Raw genomic sequence first — 27961 nt, forward strand, 5'->3', positions numbered from 1 at the left:
TGAAGGAAAAACAGGGTGGGACTGACAAAAGCCTCCAAAAAAGAAAGAAGAAAAAAAACAGAAAAAAAGCTTTTCAAATAGTGGCTGCCCCCGTAAGGAATTTTTCCAGAGAGTTACTCAAAAAAGCCCCAGGCAAGTAGATGACAAGGCCACACCCTTCTACAGGAACCGAGCCAGGCCTCCACTAAGACTCTGGGTCCCTAGAGTAAAAATGCCCCAGGAAATGGGCTCCCCCAGGACCATGCCCCCTCTGATAAAAGAAAGGCACAGGAAGAGCCAGTGCTCTCTTCCTGAAATCGGAGATTGCACCTGCATTCCGGAACTGGCTGCCCCACCCTGGACGGGCATCCTCCACACCCACAGACCCTCTAAAACTGCTGCAGCTGACTTTGGAACGTCAGACTTTGGAACAGACTGGAGTTCCACACACCGGGATGGCCGAGCCTTAGGTAACTCTCTAGCACAGCTAAAAACTAACACGGGAGCCACATCCTCTGCTCTTTCTGAATTTTCAGGCCTCTGTTTCCCTCTCCTATCGCCACGATCAGAGTGAAAGGTAAAACACAAACCCCCTGTGTATTCCACAGCTTCTCTGTAGCTGGGAGATAAAGTCTTTACCTGCTCACCCCCTTTTGTGCTTCCCAATTACCCCCACTGGGAAAAGATCTTATGGACTCCTTCGTCTGACTTATGGTACACTCTGAGTTTTCAAACTATAGAACTTTCTGCCTTTTTTCACCTAAAATTATCTCCTGCTATCTGTCTGTATGTTTGTGTGTCTATATATGTCATGTACATGTAATGTTTCCCTACCAAAGTAGGTAAAAAAAACTCTAATTAATTGAATTAAAGAACAAGTAAGCACTTACATCAAATATTTCATTAAAAACAAAATAGAAAGTAATTTGTGAGTAAGAAAAGGGATGTAAAAAGACAATGAGTATGGAAATATATTTTTGGTAAGGAAGGATCTTGTATGGAATTTTTTCTTTTTTTTTTTTTGTCCTAAAATGACTGGTTACTTAGGAAATGGGAAAGTTAGGACAAAATAGAAAGTTTTAGGCATGTTTTATAGATGGTCTGTGCAGGTGGGATAAAGTTTATAAAAAGGAATTTATACAGGAATTTAGTATGTGATCCTGGTACTGCAAGTGTTACGGCGGGTGGTCCCAAGGACAAACGGAGCAGCACACGGAGAGTGGGAGAATCAAAGTTTATTCGCAGGAGGGCTCAGAGGGGTCTCAAATTCTGAGCCCCATCTACCCTATTTTTTCCACTTTTATTAAGTTGGGGTGGTCCGAGGGGTGAGGTCGCAGGTGGCTAATGCCCGCCAGGTAGTAGGTTAGTTGATGTGTCAGGTAATAGGTTAGAATTATGTTGATGAACCAGGTAATAGGTTAGTTGATGTGCCAGGTAATAGGTTTAGTGTTATGCTGCTACGCCAGGTAATAGCTTAGTATTATGCTGATGCCGAGAGGGGTAGGGGTCTCAGGCGGCTGATGTGGGTTTTCCTTATCAATCCAGTTGGCTTTAATGAAAAAGAAAATTTTGGTTAAAACAAGGTTTTCTTAAAGTATTAATTCGCTCTTAATGAAATTACATGATGTGTCACAAAAATAACCAAATCTCCTTTACATCTGTAACCATGACATTGTAAAATCTTTAGCATCCGTGGATGGTTGTTGTTTTGCTCCAATTCTTCTTAAACAACAGTTTATAATCAATTATAGTCCAAGATTTACATCTTTGGAAAATTCATGGAAAGAACTAAAATTTTTATGACTTTTTATTTAAAACATTATTAATTCTCTTGAATGCTTTCCAAAGCCATTGAAGTAATATTAAGTAAATAACAAAGTTATCTCCAGGATTTAAACTATTAAATTCCACCTGGTGCCTACCTGCCAGCAACAGAACTCACTGGACAGCTTCATAAAGGGACCCGCAACACTTACAGTCTAGGGACTAGATTTTACTCAAAGATTTCCCAGGGCAAACTGGGTCCCCTTCAACCTTTTGAATAATTCTCACTGCTTCCACCACTACAGCTGAACTTCTGGGAGTCGCATACGCATCCTAGAGTCTGTCCTAGAGTTATCTCTCTGGACTCAAACCTACAGGCCCTCCAGAACCTGCTTCCACCATGGCAAGCTCCCTGAAAGTCCAGCCCATCACGGATACCAGGTTCCAGTAATATGCTGTGGTATATATGGCTAAATATGGTGCTTTGCCTCCTCTTTACACTTCTTGTGTCACTCTATGAATGCCGCCACAGCCCAGCTTACATACCAGGCCTGTCCGTCCATTGCCCATGCTGGGAGCCCTAATAATAACCTTGCTTTCCATCCCCCCACTATGGGTACTCTATGACATTTCTATCTTCTTAAAACAGTCAGCTCTTCTCATCTTGTGTCATCTTGGGTTTCTTGGATAATGCTCTCATTGCTGGACCCTACATTCTGGTGACATTCATATGGAACCAAATTCAGGCCCTAACTATTTCTCTCCAGCTAGACCCCTATCCTGCCTCTAATCTAACTTCAAGACTGTCCATTTTCAAACTCATCCCTTTTAATAATTCAAATGAACTCTATAAAAAGATCTCTACACCCCTTCTTAGCTAGAAGTAGCTATAGAAGAAAGATCTCCACCCATTTTCCCTACTTCTGAGTTCATTTTAAAAATTTAATCTTAAACAATAGAAAGGGGGAAATATTAGGGTGCATTTGAATCTCCCAATTTTCTAATAACAGCTAAAAATCAATTCTGAGCTCTCCCAACTCTTTGCTGCTTCTCTCCCAAACTAGCAGGCACCCTGCTGGGACTCTGTTTTCACAAACATCTGAAAAAAATCCCAGAAAGGAAATGTAAGTCTTTCTCTTTACATTTCCCCAGCTCACAGCTTTTAGAATTTCTTTTACAGCCTCAAGGTGTTCCTGAGAAGCTCCCAGACAGACAGGGGGTGGACTCCAAGCCTTTGTTCCCTGCCCAAAAACATATCTCAGGGACAAAAATCACATCCCCTGCAATAGGCCTGACTACATTCCAGACATAAATAAGTCTCCAGGAACAAAAAAAAAAAAAAAACAAAGAAGCAATCAGAAAGACAAGGACGCCTGCTTCCCAATCTTTCTAATTTTTAATTTTTACCCTTTCCCATATCTTGTCCTTCCTTTTCTTATATATATATATATATATGTTTGGTTTATTCAGGGTGGAAACCTGGAAAATATGTATAGGATAGAATGCAGTTAATGGAAAACTTAGATACTGATCACAAGGCCTGTGAAACAATAGCCGCAGGAGTCTAGAGAGTCCAGAGGTTGTAAATCTAACTCCAACCACAGATAGTTGCTGTGGCACCAGCATTCCTATCCCCTTGATAAGGATGAAGCTACCCCCATCTCTGCAGGATGAGACCCACGCAGGGGTCCCAGAAATTGCTTGTTTGAAAAAAATTTATTACAGCAGCAGTTCTGGCCCAGTTGCTCACTGCTCCTGGAAAAACCCTCTATAAAACCCAAAGCTTTCCCCTTCCTTGGTGTGGATGCTCTTTAGGCCTCCAACCATCTGCAGCCAGATGCCCAAAAATAAACAGCATTTTGCTACACATGAGGCTTCCTGCGTCTCGTCTCCCTCCGGGCTCTGGACCTAACAGATCCCCAAAAGCAGTGTAAGGTCTCACCTCCTTCAGAGGCAAATGTATAGCAAAATCAACAAAAAGACATTAACAGAATCAACAAAAGGGTTCTGGCCCAGGTCCAATTGTTCACCGCACACAAAGCCAATTACTGAGACAAAGGGGATCGCCAAGGAAGAAAGGGAAATTGTTACAGATGCTATCACCTGGGAGATGAGAGAACTGCCTCAAATCTGTCTCCCTGACCAACCAAGGGCAGGGGTTTTAATAAGGGGTTCAGTAAGGTGGCTATACGTATTGGGGAAGGTGGGGTTGAAAGCAATGTGTACAGGAGGTCTAATTCAGAATTCACAGGTTGGTGATGCACGGTGAGTCTTGGTGTTGTTATCCTGCAATCAGTCTGCTGTTTCTGGGAGACAACTCAAAAGGTAAAATGCTTAGTTCAACAGAAAGATTATAAGGTTCTGCTCATTGAGCCCTACTGACCTGGGACTCCAATGCATAAGAAAGGTACAGGGAAAACATATATAGGGTATGTCATTTTGTGTTTGTTCATGCATCTGATTACAGTGATAAGCAACCAGCACCTGCCACCAAAGGCTCTGCCCAAATCAGGAAATCCCCCTTGGAAGACACTGACTACTCCACTGAAAACTGCTTGGCTCTGCCAAAAACATTCTTCTGATCCACATCGCTTTGCTTGGACTCGTTCATTAAACCCCTTCCTGTCCTCTTTTTCTCTTGATGTAAAATGTTACTTTGTTTGATGTGGAAAAGTTAACTTGTAACATTTATATACAGATTAAATATACTACTACTACAAAAAAAGATATTAACAGAATTGACCTGTCAATTATAATAAGATATACAGAAAACTGTTTTTAACAAGGAAGATTCCCTAGAAAGTTACAGTTCTGAGAGGTACTGACATTTACCTTTCAAGCGAAAATTAACATTTTCACTTGAAAATTTTGTGAAAACTCATTAATCATCCATTAAATTATTCAGAAGATTTGATCTTCTCAGGAAGCAGCTTGTAATAGCAGCTCTGGAATACTAGTTGCAACTTCCACTCAGAGAGTGCTGTAATAACAAGGCACAGGAAAAATAAGTTATTAAACCTGTAGGCAAAACCCTTATCTCCTCAAGAAGTCTTTTCTGAATACTACCATCCTTTAAATCTTTACTTCAGCTGAGTTCCCTGTACATTTATACACGCTGTCCATTGCAGGAAGAGAAAACCTTTTGAGTTCACAGTGACACCACACTTTATAAATACAGCAATCCCACCCAAAAGATGAAACACACACAAAAAAATAATCACACTTACTGCTGCCTTCAAAGCTTGATCTAGATCTTCCAGTAGATCTTTTTCATCCTCTAAGCCCACAGAGAGTCGAATCATTGTGTCGGTAATTCCAAAGATATCTCTGTCCTTCTTAGGCACTGATACATGAGTCATAGTAGCCCTAGAAGGAAACATCAGCAAATTTTTGATCATTACGTTCTGTCAGTGGAGGCATATTTCCCCATATATCAAATTTTTCATACCCGTATAATTTTTCACAGGCAAAAAAATGAGAAATCATGAAATTTATATATTCTATTGATAATTTTAAGTGGAAACCAAGATTTTTTTCAACTCCTGTTTATACCATCGGTAAGGTATACTATTAATAGATCTAGACATTCAAGGTCCCTGCCAAGCACTCCCATGCAGGAGGGACAGGCATAGCCTCCAGTGTGTAGGTTTCAACACCTCCCTGAATGAGGCTTTGACCAGAAGTGACACACCCTATGAACAACCTGCTGGACAGCTACTTATAAGAGGCCTCCGGGAACACAAGCCTGCCAGAATTTATTTTCTCTGGATCATTGGATCAATCGGGAACTGGACCTTGTGAGGCACATCAGGGAAAGACAACCCAGGAGCACTAGGAGCAACCACTGAGCGTCAGGAACCCCAGCATGTAACTCACGGCATAGAGGCCTTCAAGAATTTGCCAAACTGTCTAGCAACTCATCACCATTATCAACATGTGTAAGGGTAAAGCACCTACTATGTGTCGGGCACTGTAGTAAGAATTGGGACACCAAGAAGAATGAGATATTTTCTTTACCCTGGGTAACAAAGCAACAGCTAGAGACCATGACAATTCACAAAACAAAATGGTCTACAGAGAAAGCCAAATAAGTACGGACAAAAAGACTGCCAGACTTCATGGCAGGGAGAAATCTCTGTGGGCTGAGACATAATGGAGGAGAGGCTTATAGTCATACTTGTCCAATATGTATATTGCAACTAACATTCTTCCTTTCCCTGAACATCACCAGAAAAACCAATGCCTAAGCTGCTGTCTCCTATCTTACTTCAGACCCATGAAGAAAATCTCACTTGTGGTCTGAGTAAATGGATATCTCCCTTTATCATTCTAATGAAGTTTCTACACATAAACATCCTCCCTAAAATGTTCTGCCCTGGCAGGCTCTTAATTCCTTATGAGAGAGTATACATGTAGAAGTAAGAACTAAGGCTTCAGAGACCAATAAGCTTGAGTATGAATCTTAGCCCCTCCACATACTGGCTCTGTGCACTTGTAAAAGTTACCACCTATCCTCAATGCCCATCTCCTTTTCTAAAAAAATAATAGAAAGCACCTACTGTGTGCTTACTATGTGGCAAGTATTCTGTTAGGTGATTTGTGTGCATTAATTCATTTTTTTTTAAATGGATAAAAATTGGGTATAACACCTATCTTAAAAGTTTGTCACAGGCATTAATTAAAGGAATCTATATACAGCAGTTCTAAATACCTGGAATATAGCAGATGCCTAATAAAAAATAATAACTCATAGTAGTAGTTAATATTTATTGGGTATTTACTATGAACCAAGGTATTGGGATTTTTTCCCATGTTCTCACAACAATCCTAAGAGCTAGGTACAATGTTGTCCACATTTTGCAGCTGAGAATATTGAGACTTAGAGAAAACATAAGTAACTTTTCTCAGGTCACAGAGTTAATGTTTTTTAGGCTGGGAGACTAAGCCAATACACATTGGCTCCACTTTCTCTCTGCCTTATTGCAATGCTGCACTAGTTGCAGCAAAGTCGGGGACATAGAATGAAGGGTGATAGAACCGACAAGCCCTGACCTAAATCCACTCATCCACCGGCAAAAGGGTGATCACCCAAGCTAGAGTGTCTGCGGGCCACAGAACTTTAAACCAAATCCCTAAATAATTGGGAGAAGTCTATTTTTAAGAAGACAGTCTTAAAGTAATACACATTTCATTACTCTGAAACATAAACCAATTTTATATATGCTTAGTGTGCCCTCTTGTGCATCAAGATTCACTAGCAGGCATCTCCTGGAAAGACTAACAAAAAAGCTACCTGTGTTACATGAATTATTTCAAATCACTATTTGGACATAATATAAATTTTAACTGTGAGATTGCCTGACTCTCCCTCTAACTATAAACCACAATGAGAAAGCAGAAAATATGCCTAAATTTGGATAATCTCTGACATTCCTCAACACAATGCTGCCAAGACAAGTTATTCCATAAATGTTTATGAAAATGAAACCACAGAAACATATCATGTGCATTTATTACACTTGAAAATTATTAGGTAATTATGGTGACTGACCCCTGCAATAATTAAAATCTATGGTCATAGCAGCATACAGTAAAGGCAATATATAGCTCAGGAATGCTTGGCGGGACAGGAAATTAATAAATGATAATCATTAATTATTAATCTCATTTTATGAATGAAAAAAATGGAAGCTTCATGATAAAGTAAGTAATTGGTGCAAACGGGTCTCAAATCCAGATCAGGCTTCTTCCACCTCCCCTCACTGTTTTTGATGCAAAACCAAAAATGATTTTGCTAACATACTCACGTGTGACATTTCAACAAATCAGCTATATTTTCTGGGTCTCTGTTTCCTTGTCTATAAAATATGCTGTTGGACTATATGATCTTAGGCTGCTTCCTGTTTCAATATTCTCTACTCTTTGATAAAAGTAGATGAATTGATTGGGTCAGACAGTGAAGGGCCTGGAATACCAAGTTGGAGTTTGGACTTACCTTATAGACAATATGAAGCTATTAAAGGTTTATCCCACACAGAACAGAGAACAAATGGATCTGGGAATTTAAACAGAGACACATTGTCTATTTCCCAAGGAGCCTTGAAATCACCCTGTCCAGTACAAAGTCTCCAATCTGCCCTCCAAGGCTAAGTCAGTAGAACACAGGCCCTGGATCAGAGGTCAGAGATCCTAGAATACAGTTGCTGCTGGAATCTTTTTCATGCAGAACAAGGAAGAAATCAACATTTGGAAGGACACAGCTTACTGATAAGTAGGCCACCGATAGATTTTGTCAGGGTCTCCATCCTGACTGGGTTAGAGTCCATTCTGATTACTTAGTGCCATGACATATTTTTTTTGTTAAATATCTTGATATATCCATAATTTTATTGTACTCCTTTTCCAAAGAATCATTAAACCTGATATGAGATTTAAAATACTGAGAAAAACAGAAATATGCTTACGGAAGCTCAGCAACACTTTCACATCCTCCCAAGCTCACAGCCAGAATAAATACCTATAGCAAAGAAAACACAAATTGAGGTGTTCTAGTAAAATAAAAATACTAAAATCTAAAACTAAATGTTTTTAGTAAAATGGCCCTGGCAAGAAACTCAGAGAAAAAATGAGCATAGAGTCTCTAACAATGATTTCACCAATTAGGCATATTATGTTTAAACTTTTATTTAAAACATTAAAACCTGATCCAAGTGAAACTCCCATATCTTCCTAATTTGGCCCTATTCCTAAGTGATACTTAATATGAGTTCTAAAACCTCAAAATTATTACATTTGACACCTAACTCCATGGTTACCATTTAAACACAAAAATCTCTAAATGTCTACCAAGTCATATACACTTACCTGTCAATACGCATAACTTTTAACTCCTCACTGGCAGAGGAAAAAAGAATAGAAAAAGCATGCAGTTTTTCTATTTAGTGTTAACTGCCATTGACTTTTACAAATGTTTTAAAAATTACTCTCATAACTGTGTTAAATTTGGGTCACACCAGGAGGGCTTTAACTAATCAGGCAGGTTTCTATTTATTAGACCTGCAGTATTTAACCTGCATGAGTTTAGGATAAACCAAGTGTATGAAGTCACACATGCCCCTCTTTCAAGAGCCTCCTGCCTCTGAGACAATTAGACAAAGGCCTCCCCTTCCCTCAACCCAGGCAGATGCAGCCTGCAAGGCACAGGGATTGGAAAGCCACTGGCAGGTTGGATTTCACAACAGCCTTTGGGCAGTGCACTAACTACACACTACTTTGAGGTTTCACCTATTTCATCTGAAAAAGGGGTTTACTTTTAGATAAATTGGGACACCAGTGCATTAAAACATTCTGGCCCTCTCAAACTGATTGTAGTATGTGGAGAGTTAAGCAAACAGACATATTTAGAAGTCTGCCACTGTGCCATTGGTGTTGAAGTCTTTTTTAACCCAATGCAATTCATGGTAAAGAGGTTTATGGGTGTGATCGGCAGGTACAAAAATGTTACCTGGGTTGAGTAGAAGTGAGAGATAATGAACTGCTGTAAAGAGTTCTTACCTCGACAATTTAAGAAGCTATTTTGGCAGTTTACCTTTAGGTTCTTGAGGAAAGTCTCAGCATGTTGAAGTGTGCCCTTAATATAAAATGTGACCATCCCCGGACAACCGGTGCACTGACGCTTTGCCAACTCATGCTGCGGATGAGAGGGCAGCCCTGTAATCACAACGTAGAATAAAAGTCGTATTTCAGAGTCAAACATGTCACTGGGGGGAAAGATTTCACTGTCCTCTTAAAGAAACTTCACATAAGGCTACCATTGAGCTTTATGGCAGGCTCCCATCTGACTACTTGTGTGGGCCCCTGTCTCTCTCTCTCCAGCTTCCTATTGACTTATCTTTGGTACCTTCTCCAGCTTTCTTTCTGCCAGCGCCACTGCAACCTTTTCATCCCAGGACGTTTGCACATGCTGTCTCTTTAACCTAGACTCCCCATGTTAATTATATCCTTCTGCAATTTCTTGCTTAATATCTGTCTTATGCACCAGACTAGCTCCATGGGGGCAAATCCATTTCATTTGAAAATAATTGGGTCCCAGTTCCTAGTGCAAAGCCTGGCCCATAGTTGGCAGGGCCAACTTTATTTTTAATAAACACATGTTGAATAAATCTGAAATGCCTTCTCCATGCCCTTTTAACAAATACTGCCCGTTCTTCAGGACACGGCTCAAAACTCTTCTCCCTCCCTCCATCCAAAATATACACCAGTCATAGCTCTTTACCTATAATACAAATAGGGCATTTCATCTCATAGGTGTTTCTGCTTGGTGTATCTAAATTCCTTGCAGTCAGGGGCCAATCTTAATTCTCCTGTATACTCAAGACTACAAAGCTCGTTAGTTACTCCAAAAGGATTTTTAAGAAAACTATTTACTTAAGACCACCTCAGCTTAAAGGATTGGTAAAATGAATTCAAAGAGTAGCATGTAAGTCTGCTAACTCCACAAGAGCATTTCTAGATACTAGGAGAGGTGAAGGAATTCAAAAAGGACGTAAGAGACCCTCAGGGAAATTTTGTCACATAAATTATCAAGTCTTAATCCGGACAAACCTCTATCATGGTGGTCCCCAACCCCCGGGCAGCAGACCAGTGTCGGTCAGCGGCCTGTTGGAGAGCGGGCCATGGGGCAGGAGGTGGGTGGTGGCGGTGGCAGGCGGGCAGGAGAGCCAGGCTCCATCCTTGCTGGGACCACTCCCCATTGCTCCCATCACGGAGTGGGCTCCACCTCCTTCCATATCAGTAGGGGCATTGGAGCCTCATAGGACGGCTATTCCTACTGCGAACTATGCATGCGAGGAATCTAGGTTGGACACTCCTTGTGAAAGTCTGGTGCCTGGTGATCTCGGGTGGAACTGGGGCGGTGGTGCTGGTGCTGGGCAGCAGCTGCAGGTGCAGACTGTCATTGGATGAAAAGTTTCACTGCACCATGAATGTGGTGCACTTGGGTTATCCTGGGACCATATTACCCCCACTCCCACCCCCACCGCCACCCCTCTGTCTGTGGAAGGATTGTCTTCCATGAAGCCAGTCCCTGGTGCCAAAAAGGTTGGGGACCACTGCTCTATCAGGTTAAAGTTAGAGCTAGTGTAGACGGGCACACTGACTAGATTACAAACAAATCAGCTGAAAAGTACAATGTTGCAATCTTTGAATAGGTCTACACAACCTTTCAAACTAAAGATCATCACAGGAACATCTAATGTATAAAACTAATTTCCTAATATCCAAGCATCTACTAGACTCTAGGCAACACAAGGACAGAGATCATGTCTATCTTCTTTCCACTAGACCCACCACAGAGACTGACGCATGGCAGTACTCAAAATTAAATGACCAACATAAAGATACATGAAATTACCTAACTTACAAATAAATGTTACATGAACAGGATGTTCAGGATAAGTGTTAAAATCCTAGTATAGGCATAGCTGCTTAGAAATCAAATTAACATACCAGGATAAATAACCTTTTCTACCCGAGGATTTGATTCCAGAAACTGGGCAACCGCCATTCCATTTTTGAAATGCTTCTCCATTCGGAGTTGCAGAGTCTTCAGACCTCGATTGCAGAGGTAACAGTCAACAGGAGATGGAACTGCTCCAAGAGCTGCAAAATGAGCACATCTTGGGTTAGTCTGAAGGCAAGGTAGGGCCCAGAAACTTCTCTGGTCTCTCTCTTTCTTTATAGTGACTCTGAGAAGCTAGCTACACAGCTCAATGTTTGAGTTTTAGGAGGTAAATATATCAAACCAGAACTGTGAGAATGAAACATAAAATATGCTTAGAGAAATTTACTTTAAAATTAGGAGAAATGAATATCTGAAAAACTAAGGAAAAACACAATAATATGAACTTTTCAAAGATGAAGATAAAACGTCCTTTCTATGATTTTAATGAAATGACATACTGCCCATAGTTTAACTTTATATTTTGTTGAAAAATTATTACAACATACAGAGAGAAATAGCAGTTCAACTCCCATTATTACTGAATGTTCAACCAGCATTCTACGTAGCCTTCGTCTAAAGCAGCCAATGATTTCACATGCCTCCTGAATGCGAAAGCTTATTCCTACTTTTTCTAAATGAAAGGACACTTATCAAGCAATAAGTTTTGGTTTCCCTCCTCAGTGTCTCCTTTCGTGACTTTAATAGCTATTTTCTAAAAGGGTATTTTTATTCCTAATTATGTTTTTATCTTATCTGTCATACTTAAATCCTTATCCACACTTGAGTTAAACAATATAAACAGGAAATGTTATTTAGATACCTGTTGAAAATGTAAGTTTATGCCTGAAGTGCTTTAGAAGTAACCATCATTCCAGATATAAAAAGTATAGTATATGAATGCCCTCATTTCAAATGTTTTTTACAAAAAGAAAAAAATCCATTAAGTCTTAAAACTAAAAATTCACTTAGGCTTTACAGATATGATTAAAATTAACATAGATATGAAAATAACAAAACTCATTCCTGTGTCATTCCATAAATACTTGCTATGCTATAAGTATCTCTTTATAGTCCAATTTTTTCTACTTTCCTCAAAAAATCAGAATTTTTTCCTTCTATTTCTAATTTTTTCATATGTTCAGAATGATATCATGTCACAACATTTAATGGAAATATAAATATCAAAAGTAGTTACTGAGAGCATGAGAAGGAATGTGGACTTTTTAATACTTACAATTCTGTAAGAAACGAAGTCTATCATGCAGGCTTTCAGAATTAACAGACACTAAGCCCATTAAAACATCACTGTGGCCTAAAACAACAAAAACATTTAGGTTAAAAATAATTTATACGTATTCTTTGTTTTATAATTTCTAAAATGTGACTTCCACTTGAAAAAACCTTGAAGAAAAAAGTCCTATAAAATAAGTTTAAGTAAACTTTATTCAATTTGACAATAGCAAAAGCTATACCTAAAATAATAAAATAAAAATGATACAAAAACTAAATATTTCTTTTTCAGATGTCAGCAGCATAAAAGCACAATCTTTTATAGTAAATTTTAATCCTCTCCTCACAAATCATGACAATAGTTTTATTTACTATAAATGAAATCTTACGTTTAATCAAAGTGTAATTTTTTAACTTTGTATGTGAGTCACAGAACAAAACATACTCAACAGTAGAAGAAAAGAGATAAAAATGTCAAGCCCTATGCTATTTTCACCAATCCATGGAAAAGAACATCCAAAGTGTAGACTGTACATATCTTACCGTTCATGTATTTTGTTGCAGAATACATACAAATATCAGCTCCCAGAGCCAAAGGCCGCTGAAAGAAAAAAGTTTTTTATTTTAAATGAGAATCCATTCGAAAATATGCTTCATTACCTGCCTATTTGCAACTGTAAATTTCATTCTTATTCTCATCAATACTAACTTGATAAAAATACATACATCTTAAAATTTTCCAGCATCTGTGATATTATCCTCCCCTTACCTCTCTCCCAACAAATAAAAATATGAAGTATTGGACCCAGTATTCAATCTGAAAGCATAACTTGTATGGAAATAGCAGGTAGACTAAGGTCCACAGGTCTCCTGCATCTATTTCTTTATAGCAGTTCCAGCCTGGTGCTTAAATTTATTACCTACAGCAGACACATTGGTATTTTATGACACATTAAACTCATAAAATACTTGACACAAAGATTCAGCAATTTTTATGTCAAGTAAGCATAAACTAATCTACTTAGATTTTAAATCATTAAAACCTAATGATGCATACTCTGATTATTCACACTTCATTTGTCATGATCTTGACTCCTACCTACTTTTACTATATAGTCAGGCCTCCCTATCCAGGAGTTACACATCCATGGATACAACTAACCGTGGATTGAAAATATTTGCAAAAAAAAAAGAATAGTTGTGTCTGTATTAAACACGTAGAGACTTTTTCTCTTGTCATTATTTCCTAAACAATACAGTATAACAACTATTTACATAATATTAGATTATTATAAGAAATCAAGAGATTTGAAGTATACAGGAGAATGTGTGTAGATTATATGCAAATACTGCATATTTTCTATCAAACACTTGAACATCTGTAGATTTTGGTACCCTTGGGGGTTCCTGGCACCAATTCTCTCATGTATACCAAGAGACAACTGTACTAGTTTTGCAATGTGTAAAGTCACTTATAAAGAAATTTGTTTGGGCCGGGCGTGGTGGCTCACGCCTGTAATCCTAGCACTCTGGGAGGCCGAGGCAGGTGGATCATTTGCGCACAGGAGTTCAAGACCAGCCTGAGCAAGAGCGAGATCCTGTCTCTACTAAAAATAGAAGGAAATTAGCTGGACAACTAAAAATATATAGAAAAAATTAGCCAGGCATGGTGGGAACATGCCTGTAGTCCCAGCTACTTGGGAGACTGAGACAGGAGGATTGCTTGTGCCCAGGAGTTTGAGGTTGCTTTGAGCTAGGCTGGCACCACAACATTCTAGCCCGGGCAACAGAGTTGAGACTCTGTCTCAAAAAAAAAAAAAAGAAAAGAAAAGAAATTTGTTTGGATTGCATTCTTCCACCTAATTTTCCTACAAATTAATCCTTTAGCTTTTTGTTTTGTTTCTCTTTTATTATTATTATTATTTGACACAATATTAATACATATTTATGGAGTAAAATGTGATGCTTCGATACATGTATACATTGTGCAATGACAAAATCAGGGTAATTAGCACATCTATCATCTCAAACATTTATCATTTCTTCGTGGGAGCAGCATTTAAAATCCTCTCTTTTACCTCTATGATATATATAATACGTTGTTAAATACAGTTATCCTTCTGTGCAACAGAGCACCAAAACTTACTCCTCCTCTCTAATTATAACCTGGACCACCCTCTCCCACCACCCGTTTCCCCTTCCCCTCCCAGTCTCTGAGAATCATTGCTTTAGTCACTGCTCCTATCAGATCAACTTTTTTTTAGATTCCACATAAGAATAAGATCATGAGGTATTTGCCTTTCTGTGCCTGGCTTATTTCACTTAACATAGTATCTTCCAGGTTTATCCTTTAGTCTTTTTTTTTTTTTTTTTGAGACAGAGTCTCACTTTGTTGCCCGGGCTAGAGTGAGTGCCGTGGTGTCAGTCTAGCTCACAGCAACCTCAAACTCCTGGGCTTAAGCGATCCTACTGCCTCAGCCTCCCGAGTAGCTGGGACTACAGGCATGTGCCACCATGCCCGGCTAATTTTTTCTATATATATTTTTAGTTGTCCAGATAATTTCTATTTTTAGTAGAGACGGGGTCTCGCTCAGGCTGGTCTCGAACTCCTGACCTTGAGCGATCCACCTGCCTCGGCCTCCCAGAGGGCTAGGATTACAGGCATGAGCCACTGCGCCCGGCCTATCCTTTAGTCTTAAAATGTCTTTGTTCACAGTGAGAGTAAAAACTTATAATTGACTTACCAATGTATTATCAACAACTATCCATTTCTATGTTCTTCAACATAAAAGTACATGTTTGTGTTTTATCCTCACTAGAGTTGTTTTGTCTTCAGAAGATAATAGTGTAGGTGGCGATGGAACCTTTCAATTAGGGTGTATCAAAAACAAGATGTTTTAAGATATTGCCCAAAGAACTCTCTACATACGTGTTTGCTCATCTTTTGCTAGGGTGATGGGATCAAAGTAGATGAGGTCTAAGGTCTCTTCTAGTGCCAATGTCTATAAACTGTATGGCCAAAAGAGAAGGAAAAATAAAAACCAATTACTAACATCTGTTGATCTCATTTTATGTGCTAAGAACCATGCTGCATATTTTACATAAAGCAGTGGAGCACTGTACAAAATACTTTACCTAACTAAACAAAATCAGTACCTTAGGCTCTCACTGTATAGGTAAGGAAAAGAGACTAAGAAAAATGAAATAGATCCCTCAGATTAAAAAGCTAATAGAGCCAGGACTCACATCCAGCCTGCCAGACTCCAGAGGCACTACTCTGAAACTTCAGGCTGGTGTGTCCATTTTGCCCTTTGTAGGACTTATAGGAGACACAGAAAACAAAAGGCAGGGAAGAAAGAATATATTCAGTTTTCCTGAGGGTAAGACAATGAGAAGACCTTTTTAGGAGGAGATTTGCTTTGTGGAACCAATATATATGGCAGTCTAGGGATGATAGGATTCTGATTAATTTAACTGGAATGAACTCAAGTCCAAATAAAGCAAATTCCAATCCTTAGCAGGAGGAAGATGATATGGGCCTCTAACAGGTAGAAAAACTGGACCTATTTTGGTGAAGGTAATAGGAGGAAGGGGGCCAGCCTTGATGAGTAACCTGGGTGGGGCCAGCCTAAAAAACTCATGCAATCCTTTGGGAAATACACAGGACTCACTGTCACTAGGCTAAAGCCATGCTTGTGCTGCATTAACTTGCCTCATGTAAGTGGCATATGGGTTAAGGAGTTGGGATAAAGAATCCTACCCTCAAAATCACCTGGGAAAAATAAATGATGCCAGGGGATTTTCACTTGGAAATAGGTTGGTTGACCTGATACAAGCAGCAGCCAAAGATATAGCATGAGCCAAAGGCAGATGGCCCATGAAGCTTACTGAATTCAGTGTAGCCAGGAAGTGTGTTTCAGGAAAGGAAAATAAAACATGATAGTCCCGTCAAATAAAACAGGAAGAAGGTAAAGAAAAGATTTACACAAACTGCCCAAGGAGTCACTGTACCACATGGAGGCAGCAGCCTGAGTCAACTTTAGGGATCCAAATCCAAAGTGGGTAAATATAAATAATTGAACCTGTAAATACCTGCCTAATTGAAGAGCTGGAGACAATGAGCTGGGTGTCAGGAACTCTGCAGAATAAAGATGAACTACAGGAAGTGTACTAAGTATGACAAGATACAAGCAGGAATAAAAGAGCAGGGAGAAGGTAACTCCTAACAAGGAAAGGAAACAGAGTTAGGTACTCAGAGGAAACAGAGGGAGAACCAGTGGGGAAAAGGCAGACAACAAGTCAATTAGAGAGAGATGCCAAGATGATCTGTCAAGAAAAGCAAAACAGAAAAGAGGAAGAACCTAGGTTAAAAACAGAGAAAAAAGGAAAGGAATGAAGGATGTATGGGAGAGTTGGTCTTAGGGGGAAACAAATACAGAGAGGTAGGTAGGAAAGGAGATAGTTTAAAGGGAGATGCTATGGTCTGAATGTTTGTGCTCCCCCAAATTCAGACACTGAAATCTAATCCCCAGTGTGATGTTATTAGGATGTCGAGCCTTTGAGACATGATTAGGTCATAAGGGTACACCCCTCAGGAATGAGATTAGTGCCCTTATGAAAGAAGCCCAGAGACCTGCCTTGTTTCTTCCACCATGTGGGAACACAGCAAGAAAGCGTCTTCCATGAACCAGAAAGCAGGCCCTCACCAGACACTGCATCTGCTGGTGCCTTGACCTGGGACTTCCCAGCCTCCAGAACTGTGAGAAATAAATTTCTGTTTATAAGCTACCCCATTTATGGTATTTCCTTATAGGAGCCCAAAAAGACTAATATAAGAGCAATATATTTATGTAAATATTAATACAGCTATAATGTAAAACAAATGACATAGCAATTCATAATACAAATAAGTTAAAGATACACAGGTCTAGGCATAGTCTATCAGGTGCTGAAAAGGGAAGAAAAACTAGAAAGAAAGAAAAGAACTGGAGAAATATGTTTGTGACATATGGAGAGATATCATTGAGTATAGCCTTTCTTTGATTTATAAAAATACATGAGATGTGACTAAAAAATTTGTAACCAAGACATAACAGTGAAGTCCTCAGTGTGCATATGGGAATGGCAGATACAATCACATATCCTAAGAGAACCAGAAAGCTTTAATTGAGACTACATTTAAAAACCACAAACAACCATGTAAGACATTAACATAGTTTTGAAAGGATATTAACTAATGGCAGAAAAATGTCCAAATTTAATTCCTTATCTAATAAACAATTATGATTAGATTTCACAAGTTAGATCATGATTTTAACGTAAGTCCTTCCTTTTCTATTTATAGTTATGTTTGGTCTACTAATCCTGCCAAGAAATTTTGTTTTCATTTACCTGGAAATATGCTGACATAAAAGTGTTATCCACAACCAAAATAATGTCTTCATGCTTATGGACAATATGTGCACAGGCTTCAGTGTCAATCATCTTCAGGCTGGGGTTTGTGAGGGTTTCAATCCAAACAAGCTAAAATCATTCAGTAAACAACAATAGTTTATAAAATAATACTTCAACATACATCTCATATATTGTAACAATCTGGGAGGCTACTTTATATAATGGAAATGCAGGGATGACGAAGTTGAAAAGTTCAAATCTGGATCCTAACCCCTCCTACAAATTTCTGAGAGGCCAAGGCTAAGTAACTTTCCTCTTCATCTATATAATGGGGTTGGTAATACTTATCTTAGAGTTGTTGTAAGTATCAAATGAGATAATGTGTGTAATAAGAAAAAAAAGTGCTAAAGTTAATTATTCTAATTATTTTCCAAAGACATAGCTCAGTGTCTAGACATTTTGTTCTCAAAGGTGAATAACATAGGTTCTGTAAGAATACATCCTCTAATTTTCGTTAAACAGAATTCTCCCCATGATGCCAAAAATGTCTTTAATATAAATTTGAATAATGCCAGATGCACTAGAAACTATAAAATAAGTATCTACGACTTTTAGAAGAGCATCAGCTTTAGACTGAAGGAGAAAAGTGACAGAAAACCTAGTTATAGCTCACTTTAAAAAGAGACAATATGATATTTATCCGTATACCTCAAAATCTACCACAACTCAGACATGAATAGATAGTAGATGCTTGACAGTTATTGAAACGACCAAAGAAGAGAATTTTATTTGTTGAACAAGATGCCACTGTATTGAATTACATTATCAGTATTGAATTACAGCTTTCTTTTTAAAAGGACTAATGATTCTTTTTTTTAATTACCTATTATTTAAGTGGGCAAGACATCTGATTTAATATTCTTCCTATTCTAGAGTTTTACTATGTTTTGAAAAGGTAAGGTGGTTAAAATAATTTATATTCTACAAAAATCTTGATATATTTAAGGAATTTATAAAAATTATTCCTGGTAAGCATTATTACTCCTCATGATAATAAAAAAATTAAAATTAAAAATAAGTATATAAATACAAAGTACATTTTACATAGGATTAAAAATTCTACTACAAATGATGAGCCTGATATTTCAGGGGGCAAAATGTATTAATTCAAGTCAGTAAAGAGCCACTTTATTAAGTTCTGTTCACAAAACTGAATATTCTCACAATTTGCTTTCCTCCCTGAAAAAGACTAGACCAGCTATTTTAATGTGTCCTTTCTCTCAGGCAAGATGGAAAAAAGTTCCTTTGAAAACAATCCTTCATCACCAAAAGCTTACCCCTGTGTCAATTTGCGAAGTAATCATTTGTACATGAAAAGATGTTCACTTTTTAGCATTCACTGCAACAAAATCTTGGGTACATTTCTAACCTTTTAATCATTAACAAAAAGTTGGAATCAGCTGACTTATAAAAGACACTGGTCCTTCTTCTACCTACGCAGAATTTAAATGAGGTCACAAGAAAGAATATCACATATGCCATTTACTCAGGAACAAACCACCTTCCAGTAGCATACAAGCTTCCCAGGATGGAGGCTAAAGATTGTTTGTGGACCATTCTCTACTTCTATTATTAATATTTGCAGTATTATCTCTTACAGCACGAAAAAAACACTGTGCTTAGTGTTTTGGGTTTTGGCAAGCTTCCTTTCCTAATAAATCAACCTCTATGATGACTTCTCTTATCAATACCAGACTTGATAATGCAACTGAGAACTGTGTACTCTTGCACAGGCATTTTTTTTAGCAATTACCATGTATGCAGGTATAGTGCCAAGCATTTCATATGCCTTATCTCTTTTAATTCTCACAATCAACTTTCTAAAAAGCAGGTACAATTATCCCCATTTTGCAAATGAAGACATTGAGACTCTGCTTAAATAATTCGCCTGAGATAATACACTAACTATAATACAGAATTAGAACTGAATTCCACTCCAGATTTCATGTACCGAACTATTATGCAATAATACCTGGGAGATGCCAGACCTATCTTAATCTTTTTGATATTTCCAGTGGCTTCCAATAAAGTTTGTTCTTCGATATAATTTAAATTATATCCTTTAGTTAACAGAAATCATGAAAACAAAATATCACAAGGAAAACAGGCAAAAACGAAAACTAGCTGAATTACCTTGGTTTCTGGTGTAATTGCTGCCTCTAGCAATTTCATTTTGGAACAATCAACACAAGAAATCTTTAATCCAAATTCAGATGCCACCTTCCTGAAGTACTCATTAGTACCTGAGGTAGAAGAGAATCAGATAAAATGGAAAGAACATTGTATTAAGAAATGTTTGTTCCCTACAGGTATAAACACTTTAGAGCATAAGGAACTCTCGGTCACCAATAAAATGCAACTAAAAGCAATATAATAAAGAATAATAAGGATTGAACATTCTTTTTTCTTTTTTTTTTTTTTTTACTTTAGGTACTTAATTATAAGATGAAGGGCTTGGACTTTAAACTTAAGGTTCAAGAGTCAAATAAAACACACTAGATATTCACAACAAGTGGCATGAAACAGAAAATGTTTTTCAAAACACCCAATGTCTACTCTTCAACCATTAAGTGGCATTCTCCCTGAAACATCAATATCGTTTTGAACAATTTCTTTCTGGTACTCAAATCTAAAATAAATGAACTAATGTCAATGAAATGTTCACAATAAATTTCAATTTAATTATATTAATACTTTGGTAAGATTGTTACTGAAACCTCAGCATTTGTACTTGAGGCCACATCAGAAGAAGGAGAACAAGCGATTTGAGAAGGAAAGAGAAGTTTATTACTTTGCCTTAAAAGGAGGAAAATGGTAGACTATCATCTCAAAATCCAAATTCCTGTACATAGCAGAAATACAGAGCTTTTAAAGGGAGGGCCCTCAGTTCTAGGCTATTGTCATTCAGCTTCAGTTAATGATTTTAGTTGTTCCATCTCTGCCATGCCTGCAGAAGACATGACCTCTGCCCACATGGGAGGCCCACCCAGACCTCCAGACCTCCACTAGCCAGCTGCCTGGCCTTCTGGTCCATCTCCTGCACTGTAAAGAACAAAAGATATTCCTGTGCCTCTCTCAGCCACTGGCCTGAGACAGGGATGCAGGTCTCAGTACCCCAAAAGAGTGCGGAAAGTTTTAAAGAGACAGAAAATTCTTTTGCCCTGTTTTTTTTTTTTTTTTTTGAGGACATTCACTCTGTTACAATAGAAAAGAATTGGTTACTATACTTTGTACTTTCTCAGTCTTTTATATGTGGCTCTAAAAGCTTTTTTTTTTTTTTGTCTTTCAGTTTGTCTTTATGGGTTCTTATGATTATTTAGGAAATTGAGTCTCCTCTCTATCAAACAGTAAGGTTTTTGCTTCTTTTTTTTTTTTTAATTTCAGCTTATTATGGGGGTAGAAAAGTTCAGGTTATATAGATTCCCCATGTCCCGCCCATTCCCCCGAGTCAGAGCTTCAAGCGTGTCCATTCCCCAGACAGTGCACATTGCACTCATCATGTAGTTATACCCCCACCCTCTTCCCCCACCCCCCCCAGACAGAACATTCAAGAGACAATGTAAATCAAATTACTAGATTTTTATAGTGAAAGAAGGTAAATCATTCAACTTAAAATAATTTTTTTATAAACACCCTTCTGGATTTGATTTTTATATATGCAAATTTAATGGAAAAATTGCTATTATTGATAGCCAACAAACAACAACAAGAAAAATACCCTATAATCAAAGATAAACTGGACTTCTGATATTATGTAGACTGACCCTAGGTAATATAAGATTGAAAAAGAATATAAAGAGTTGTTAAAAATCAACAATTTTCATGATTTAGTACCTATGTTTGCCCTGAGGTTTTTACAATGCGTTGTAAAAATAACTAATGGTTTGAGATATCTATAATTTGAATTCAACAAACTATTATAAGGACCTAAGATAAAATACTACACACTATGCAAATTTGAGGGATAAGATGATTACTATTAAATGAAAATTAATCTCTTCCTTTGAAGAACTTAGATATTTAACTCTTTGCTCAGAAAGGAAATATATAAAATTATAATAATATTCTAGAAATCATTTTAATTATTTGGAAACATTTAGAATATATGTACATGTACATCTACAAAATTCTTTGCTATTGTTTGAACACAGAAATCAGTCTGGCTTAAAGGCAAGAGCAAGTCTGTCTACTCCCCACTTACTCACCTTAAACAAGTAACAGTTAGTCTCTTTGGAATGGGAGTTCTTAAATTTGGATTCATGAATGAGTATCAAGGGGTCAATCTGTGAGACCCCTAAATTTAAATGTGGAATATTGGGTATAGTCTTAGGAATATTTTTGGAGGGAAGAGGTCCATAGCTTTCAACAAATTTTCAAAAGGCTCCCTAAAACCAAAAAATAAAATAAAACCAAAATAAAAATAAAGAGGGGAAGAGGATAAGGAGCTCTCTGAGGGTTGGTCTCTCTGAGTTATAATTCATCTTCATTGCAGGTAAAAATTTGAAGTTATTAGAACATGCTCCCTAAACATAATCTTCTCGAGAGCAGAATATGTCTGAAAGTTGATCAAGTCCTACATGCTCTTTCTAACAGCTTAAATAGAATTCTAATTTAACAATCTCTCTTATAAGCCATTCCAGAGCATGAACCGTAAGTGTTTTTGTGCCTCGTTTGCCAAGTCTGAGACAGCATGGAGGTGCCTATTACACCTTTAAAATTTAACAACTAATAAATAATACTGGCAACATTGTTAATATAATTTGGGACTCACTTTATTATTAATATCTTTAAAATACCAGTTGACACAATATGAATCAGAGGGGTCACCCACCTCCATACATATCATCCATACAAATAATTTGGTCTCCTGCTTTTAAAAGCTGGGTAATAGTCACAATGGCTGCTACACCCGAAGCAAAGGCCAAACCTAAAATGAAAATTAAGTTAGAGTAAACCAAAAAGGCGGACCTATAGGTTAAAAAAACACCTACAGTATTACTTGCATTACTTTATGTTCCCTCTTACTGCTGACAGAAGGACAGCCTTCGCAGCCAAGTCAGGAGAGATACTCTCATTAATACCATTACAGAATCCCCCGTTCTATTTCAAGAATAAAATATCTGTCCATGCACGGTGGTTCATGCCTGTAATCCCAGCACTTTGGAAGGCCAAAGAAGTTTTATCGCTTGAGTCAAGGAGTTCAAGACCACCCTCAGCGGGATACTATTTCTACAAAAAATTCAAAAAATAGTGAGGTGTGGTGGTGTGCACCTGCAGTTCCAGCTACTCCGGAGGCTGAGGCAGGAGGATCACTTAAGCCCAGGAGTTTGAGGTTGCAGTGAGCTATGATGACACCACTGCACTTCACTCCAGCTAGGCAGCAGAGTGAGACCCAGTTTCAAAAATAAATAGATAAATAAAATATTTTTAAGATAAAAAAAATATATAATGTAGGCAGGGACTTTCGTGTTACATCAATTCTGCCTTGGTAATAACATTTCTCTGAAATACTTGAAATAATTCTTTACAAAAATCTGAGATAAACGGCCTATTGCCAATTAAATTACAGTTTTAAAATATCAAACTAAATAATTTCAAATATAAGCAATAGAGCAAAGATATAATTCCTTCATTAATTATATGGATACACAATTCAGCAAATATTTTAACAAAACTCAGAATCAGACCTGAGATCTGTCTGATAAATTTAATCATGAAGGATACATAAGACTCTTATTTTCCATTCAGTATCTTACCCTTATTTAGTATCATTTATACAGAAAATACAAAGATGATTTAACAGCAATCCACTCTCTTCATGAAAAAAATATCTTCAGGGAGTTATCTTTAATCTCTTACAGTACATTGTCACGGGTTATTGGCGCTTCCAAATAGACTTTGGTGCTATTTGGAGGCACAAATTTTCAGGTCAATGAACCAAAGTATAAGAAACTTTATCTTCTCATAGGTAGTGTTATTAAACTTACTTAATTTTCATCTATTTTTACTGAGGCTTCACATGAACACTGCATTCACAAGAATACTAAATAGTAAATGCTGGCATTTTGCTTCTGTTCATATTTATTTGTCCCTGATGATTACATATATGCATATTATTATATATCAAATGAGGGACTTTGTGTGCAAAATTCCAAGTCTTACTAGAATAAGAATTTTGAACTGGCAAATCTTTATTTCTTTCCAGTTATACATTCTGTGCCTCTATACTTTTTTTTTTCTTTTTTCTTTGTTGTCTTATTGTTTTTCAACTTTCCCCTTTAAAGTCTTATGATTTTCAGCCAGGCGCGGTGGCTCACGCCTGTAATCCTAGCACTCTGGGAGGCTGAGGCGGGCGGATTGCTCAAGGTCAGGAGTTCGAGACCAACCTGGGCAAGAGCGAGACCTCGTCTCTACTGAAAAAAAAATAGAAAGAAATTATCTGGCCAACTAAAAAAATATATACATATATATAGAAAAAAATTAGCTGGGCATGGTGGCGCATGCCTGTAGTCCCAGCTACCCGGGAGCCTGAGGCAGTAGGATCACTTAAGCCCAGGAGTTTGAGGTTGCTGTGAGCTAGGCTGACACCACGGCACTCACTCTAGCCCGGGCAACAGAGCAAGACTCTGTCTCAAAAAAAAAAAAAAATTAAAGTCATATGATTTTCTCAGTACATTTCTAGACTGTAAAGTGGAAATTACTTACTGTACTTAGCCCCATCCAAGGCTGCCACTGCTTTTTCCAGGCAATTCCTGGTGGGATTTCCAGAACGGCTATACTCAAAACCCTGAAGAAAAGAAGTTAGAGTTAATCCTAAGAGATTTATTATTAGAGTTCTAATGTAGACATCTCCACAACTATGGGTTTGTTCATCCTATTGTGATGACTTTCTTTTCTTTAGTCATGATATGTCCTGCTATTAGACAGAAACGTGGCAACATTATGGATGTAGTGATGTGGAGAGGTCTAAAGTCAAACTCTATTAGAATTCTGTGTCTGCCATTTATGAGCTGCATGCCAGTGGGTAAATTATTGGCCATTTCCAAGAGTCAATCCCAATATCTGTATAATGGGAATAAAATACAGATATCTAGTTCATAAAATTGTGAGGATAAAATGAGATAAGTGTCAGGTATCCTTGATAGAAGCAAGATTTCTGATTTCCCTAATCCCTTCTGTATATAACATGTAAAACCTAAGACTGGCCTTTGAGATATCTTCTGGACTCGGCATTCAGGGGCACAAACTGGCAACAATGACACCAGTGCCCATGCTTGGAAACTGATCCCACAGGTCCTGCGACCCTCTACCCAGAAACTGTCTCAGCCAAGAAGACAATTTCTCCTTCCCAAACCTATGATTTCATCCCCAGCCAATCAGCAGACCCAATTCCCTAGCCCTTTGTTCACCAAACCACTTAAAAAAAATCTTATACCCAAAATTCTCAAGGATATGGATTTGAGAAATTTCTCTCATCTCCTCACTTGGCATCTTGCAATATTAAACTCTTTCTCTGCTGCAACTCCTGCTGTCTCAGTGTATTGGCCTCTATCTGGGCATCAGGCAATAGACCCACCTGATTGGGGTTAACAATTTTATTTAATCCTCATGACCTGGTTTGAAGAACATGAAGCCAAATATTATAGTACCTAGGGAGTGTCAAAGCCAAAATTCCAATCTAGGATTTAAACATTGATTAAAAATCCTATATTTTCTCTCCCTGCCTCATTTAGGATATCACAAAACACGACAACTTTTTACCCCTTTCTTTCTGATTCACAACCTTGTAGTATTAGTAATAATAACTTTTAAAGGTTTTGTCACTGTGTTTCCTTGTTTTTGATAAATTGAACAGACATATTTCACAGGGCTCCAGGGTATCCTCTCCACTCCTTACCATCACCTCCTTACCGTGACCTGCAGCTGTATCTGCAGACAGAAAAAAACGCGTGCACTCATGTGATTCCTGCCACAGAAAGGTATTCATGTTTCCATAAATATTCAATGCAGATATTTAACTTTATAGGAAGAAAAGAAGCATATTTCAGTGGCAAATTGCATCGTCCATTCAATGGCTTTCCAAATGGAACTGGAGACAGAGGATTCTCATTCAGCTCTTCAAATTCCCTGAAGTGGTCTTAACTGATATTTTTCAAAGGTATTAAGCAGAGTCTTGTGGATTTAACCATCCCTTCTTGCTTTCTGAAAACATTTAATTCTTAATGTCATACCTCAATGGTTAACTTTTATAATAAGTTCCACAACCTGGGCAGACAAATATGCATTAAATCCTATGCTGGGAACAAACTGTATGCATGGAAGAGAGGCTGTGTATGCATTTTGACTCCAAAATACAGTAGCTAAGAGTATTGAAAACCAGGTATATAATAGAAATGCTGTTAGAACTCTGCCTCACAAAGGGCTAAGTCTGTAAGAATTCTCCTCAGCTTAAGTAACACACTGAAGTGGTTTTCAAAGCACTTTGTACGGAGGTTAATTAATTTCTTGGAAACCTTGGCAACTTTTAAACTCTCCAAGATCTGTCAAGTATGCCATTACAAGGAAAAAGCAACGTGATTAACAAAGCTTTTTTCACAGGCTTTACAGGTCATTTTTATATGACTCTGGGCCAGTTCCTTTTTAATAACAGGTGTACAATACCTGTCTTGTCCTCTTACTTGGTTGTTGTGAAGATCAGATGGAATTAGTGTAAATGTGAACATTGTGAAAACCCAAACGACCATTGAGTAATTATTATGTACCATACAGCTTTACATACATCTCAACAACTTACGTGGTAGGTACTATTATTATCCCCATTTACACAAGATCAACCTGAGGCTTGGATAGGTTAAGTAACATGCCCAAGGTCTCCCAGGTTGGAACAGGGGGTGCCACAATTCAAACCAAGCCTTTGATTACCTGACTTGAGCTCTTAATCACTAAGCCACTCTGCTTAAATGATATAATGCATTAAATTACTATTAACATTGTTGGAGTATTGCATAGTGTAGCCTAGCACTGTAGTGTAGGACTCTAGAGCAGGGTGTGGATTCCAGCTGCACCACTTACTAGCCTTAGGCTAGTTACTTAACATCCCAAATCTCAGCTATTTCATCACTAAAATGAGAATTCAGTTCAGAATGGGGTTGTTCTTCAAATTAGATGAGGCAATACATGTAATGCACATGATACTATATATATGTATGTACATATTTGGCACAGTCGGTACTCAATCACTATTAATGCAGCTATTGGCAACGATCTTGATTCTAGGCAAGTGATCATATCTTTAATATTTTTAAGCTGACTGCTTACTATATCTTTAAAATTTTTGCTGCTAAAGGTAAGTCAAAGAAGTTATGACCCACGGTTTTGAATTGCAAATTTTCCAAAAATACATTAATTTCAGTCCAAATGTATAGGGCAGGTTGGACAAACTGCTCCTTCCAGTCCTGCTTATGGAAAGAAATATCATCACTGGACAGCCTCGAAGCCAAGCTTTTCTGCAGGAATTACAGGGTAGAAACACGCTTTGGGTTGCCTCTCTAGTAAGAAATCATAAATTATTTACGTGCCTTTTTAATTTAAAAGCCATATCTGCTTTCCCGCCCGACTCTGGACTGCCCCAGACAGACCCAGCTCACCGAGTGCCGGCCCGGCGCCTCTTGCTGGAACGTGGTGGCCAGCGAGATGGGGGGCACCACAGCCCGGGAGCTCCATTGCTCCGGATCCTGGCCCGCGTGGATGGCCTGCGTGGCGAAACGTGGGAAGCTCGGCAGGAACCCCTGTGAGGAGGCAGCTTTTTTCTGCATGCTGAACTTTGAAAGAAGGAGAGCGGAAAGAGTGAGGGAGATATAACCAGGAAAACAAGACGTTAGCACCGGAGAGAGCCCGCGAGCTAAGTCAGGCGGGCAGAGCCCACAGCGGGCGCACGGAAGCAGGTCACGCCTGCTCCTGTCTTGGGACTTTGTGAACAGGCCAGGTCGCTTGCGATCAGCGCGGGCGGAGCCAGCGCGGCCCAATGAGGAA

At 38.2% G+C, this 27961-nt stretch overlaps 1 protein-coding gene across 1 annotated transcript; it reads right to left on the bottom strand.

Moving 5' to 3' along the window:
- Positions 1-1393: 1393 nt before the first annotated feature.
- Positions 1394-27874, bottom strand: LOC123635522 (cystathionine gamma-lyase-like). The gene is made up of 13 exons (XM_045547753.1): positions 27577-27874; positions 24635-24716; positions 22761-22856; positions 20063-20172; positions 17867-17998; positions 13019-13076; positions 12480-12557; positions 11251-11403; positions 9332-9453; positions 8208-8260; positions 4971-5109; positions 4576-4723; positions 1394-1528 (listed from the first exon to the last, which is right to left on the bottom strand). The coding sequence occupies exons 1-12, from the start codon at positions 27742-27744 to the stop codon at positions 4697-4699; spliced, it is 1218 nt and encodes a 405-aa protein (XP_045403709.1). The 5' UTR covers positions 27745-27874; the 3' UTR covers positions 1394-1528; positions 4576-4696.
- Between the last annotated feature and the right edge of the window lie 87 nt (positions 27875-27961).

Source organism: Lemur catta, chromosome 3 (assembly GCF_020740605.2).
Source record: "Lemur catta isolate mLemCat1 chromosome 3, mLemCat1.pri, whole genome shotgun sequence".
In the NCBI taxonomy this organism is placed as follows: domain Eukaryota; kingdom Metazoa; phylum Chordata; class Mammalia; order Primates; family Lemuridae; genus Lemur; species Lemur catta.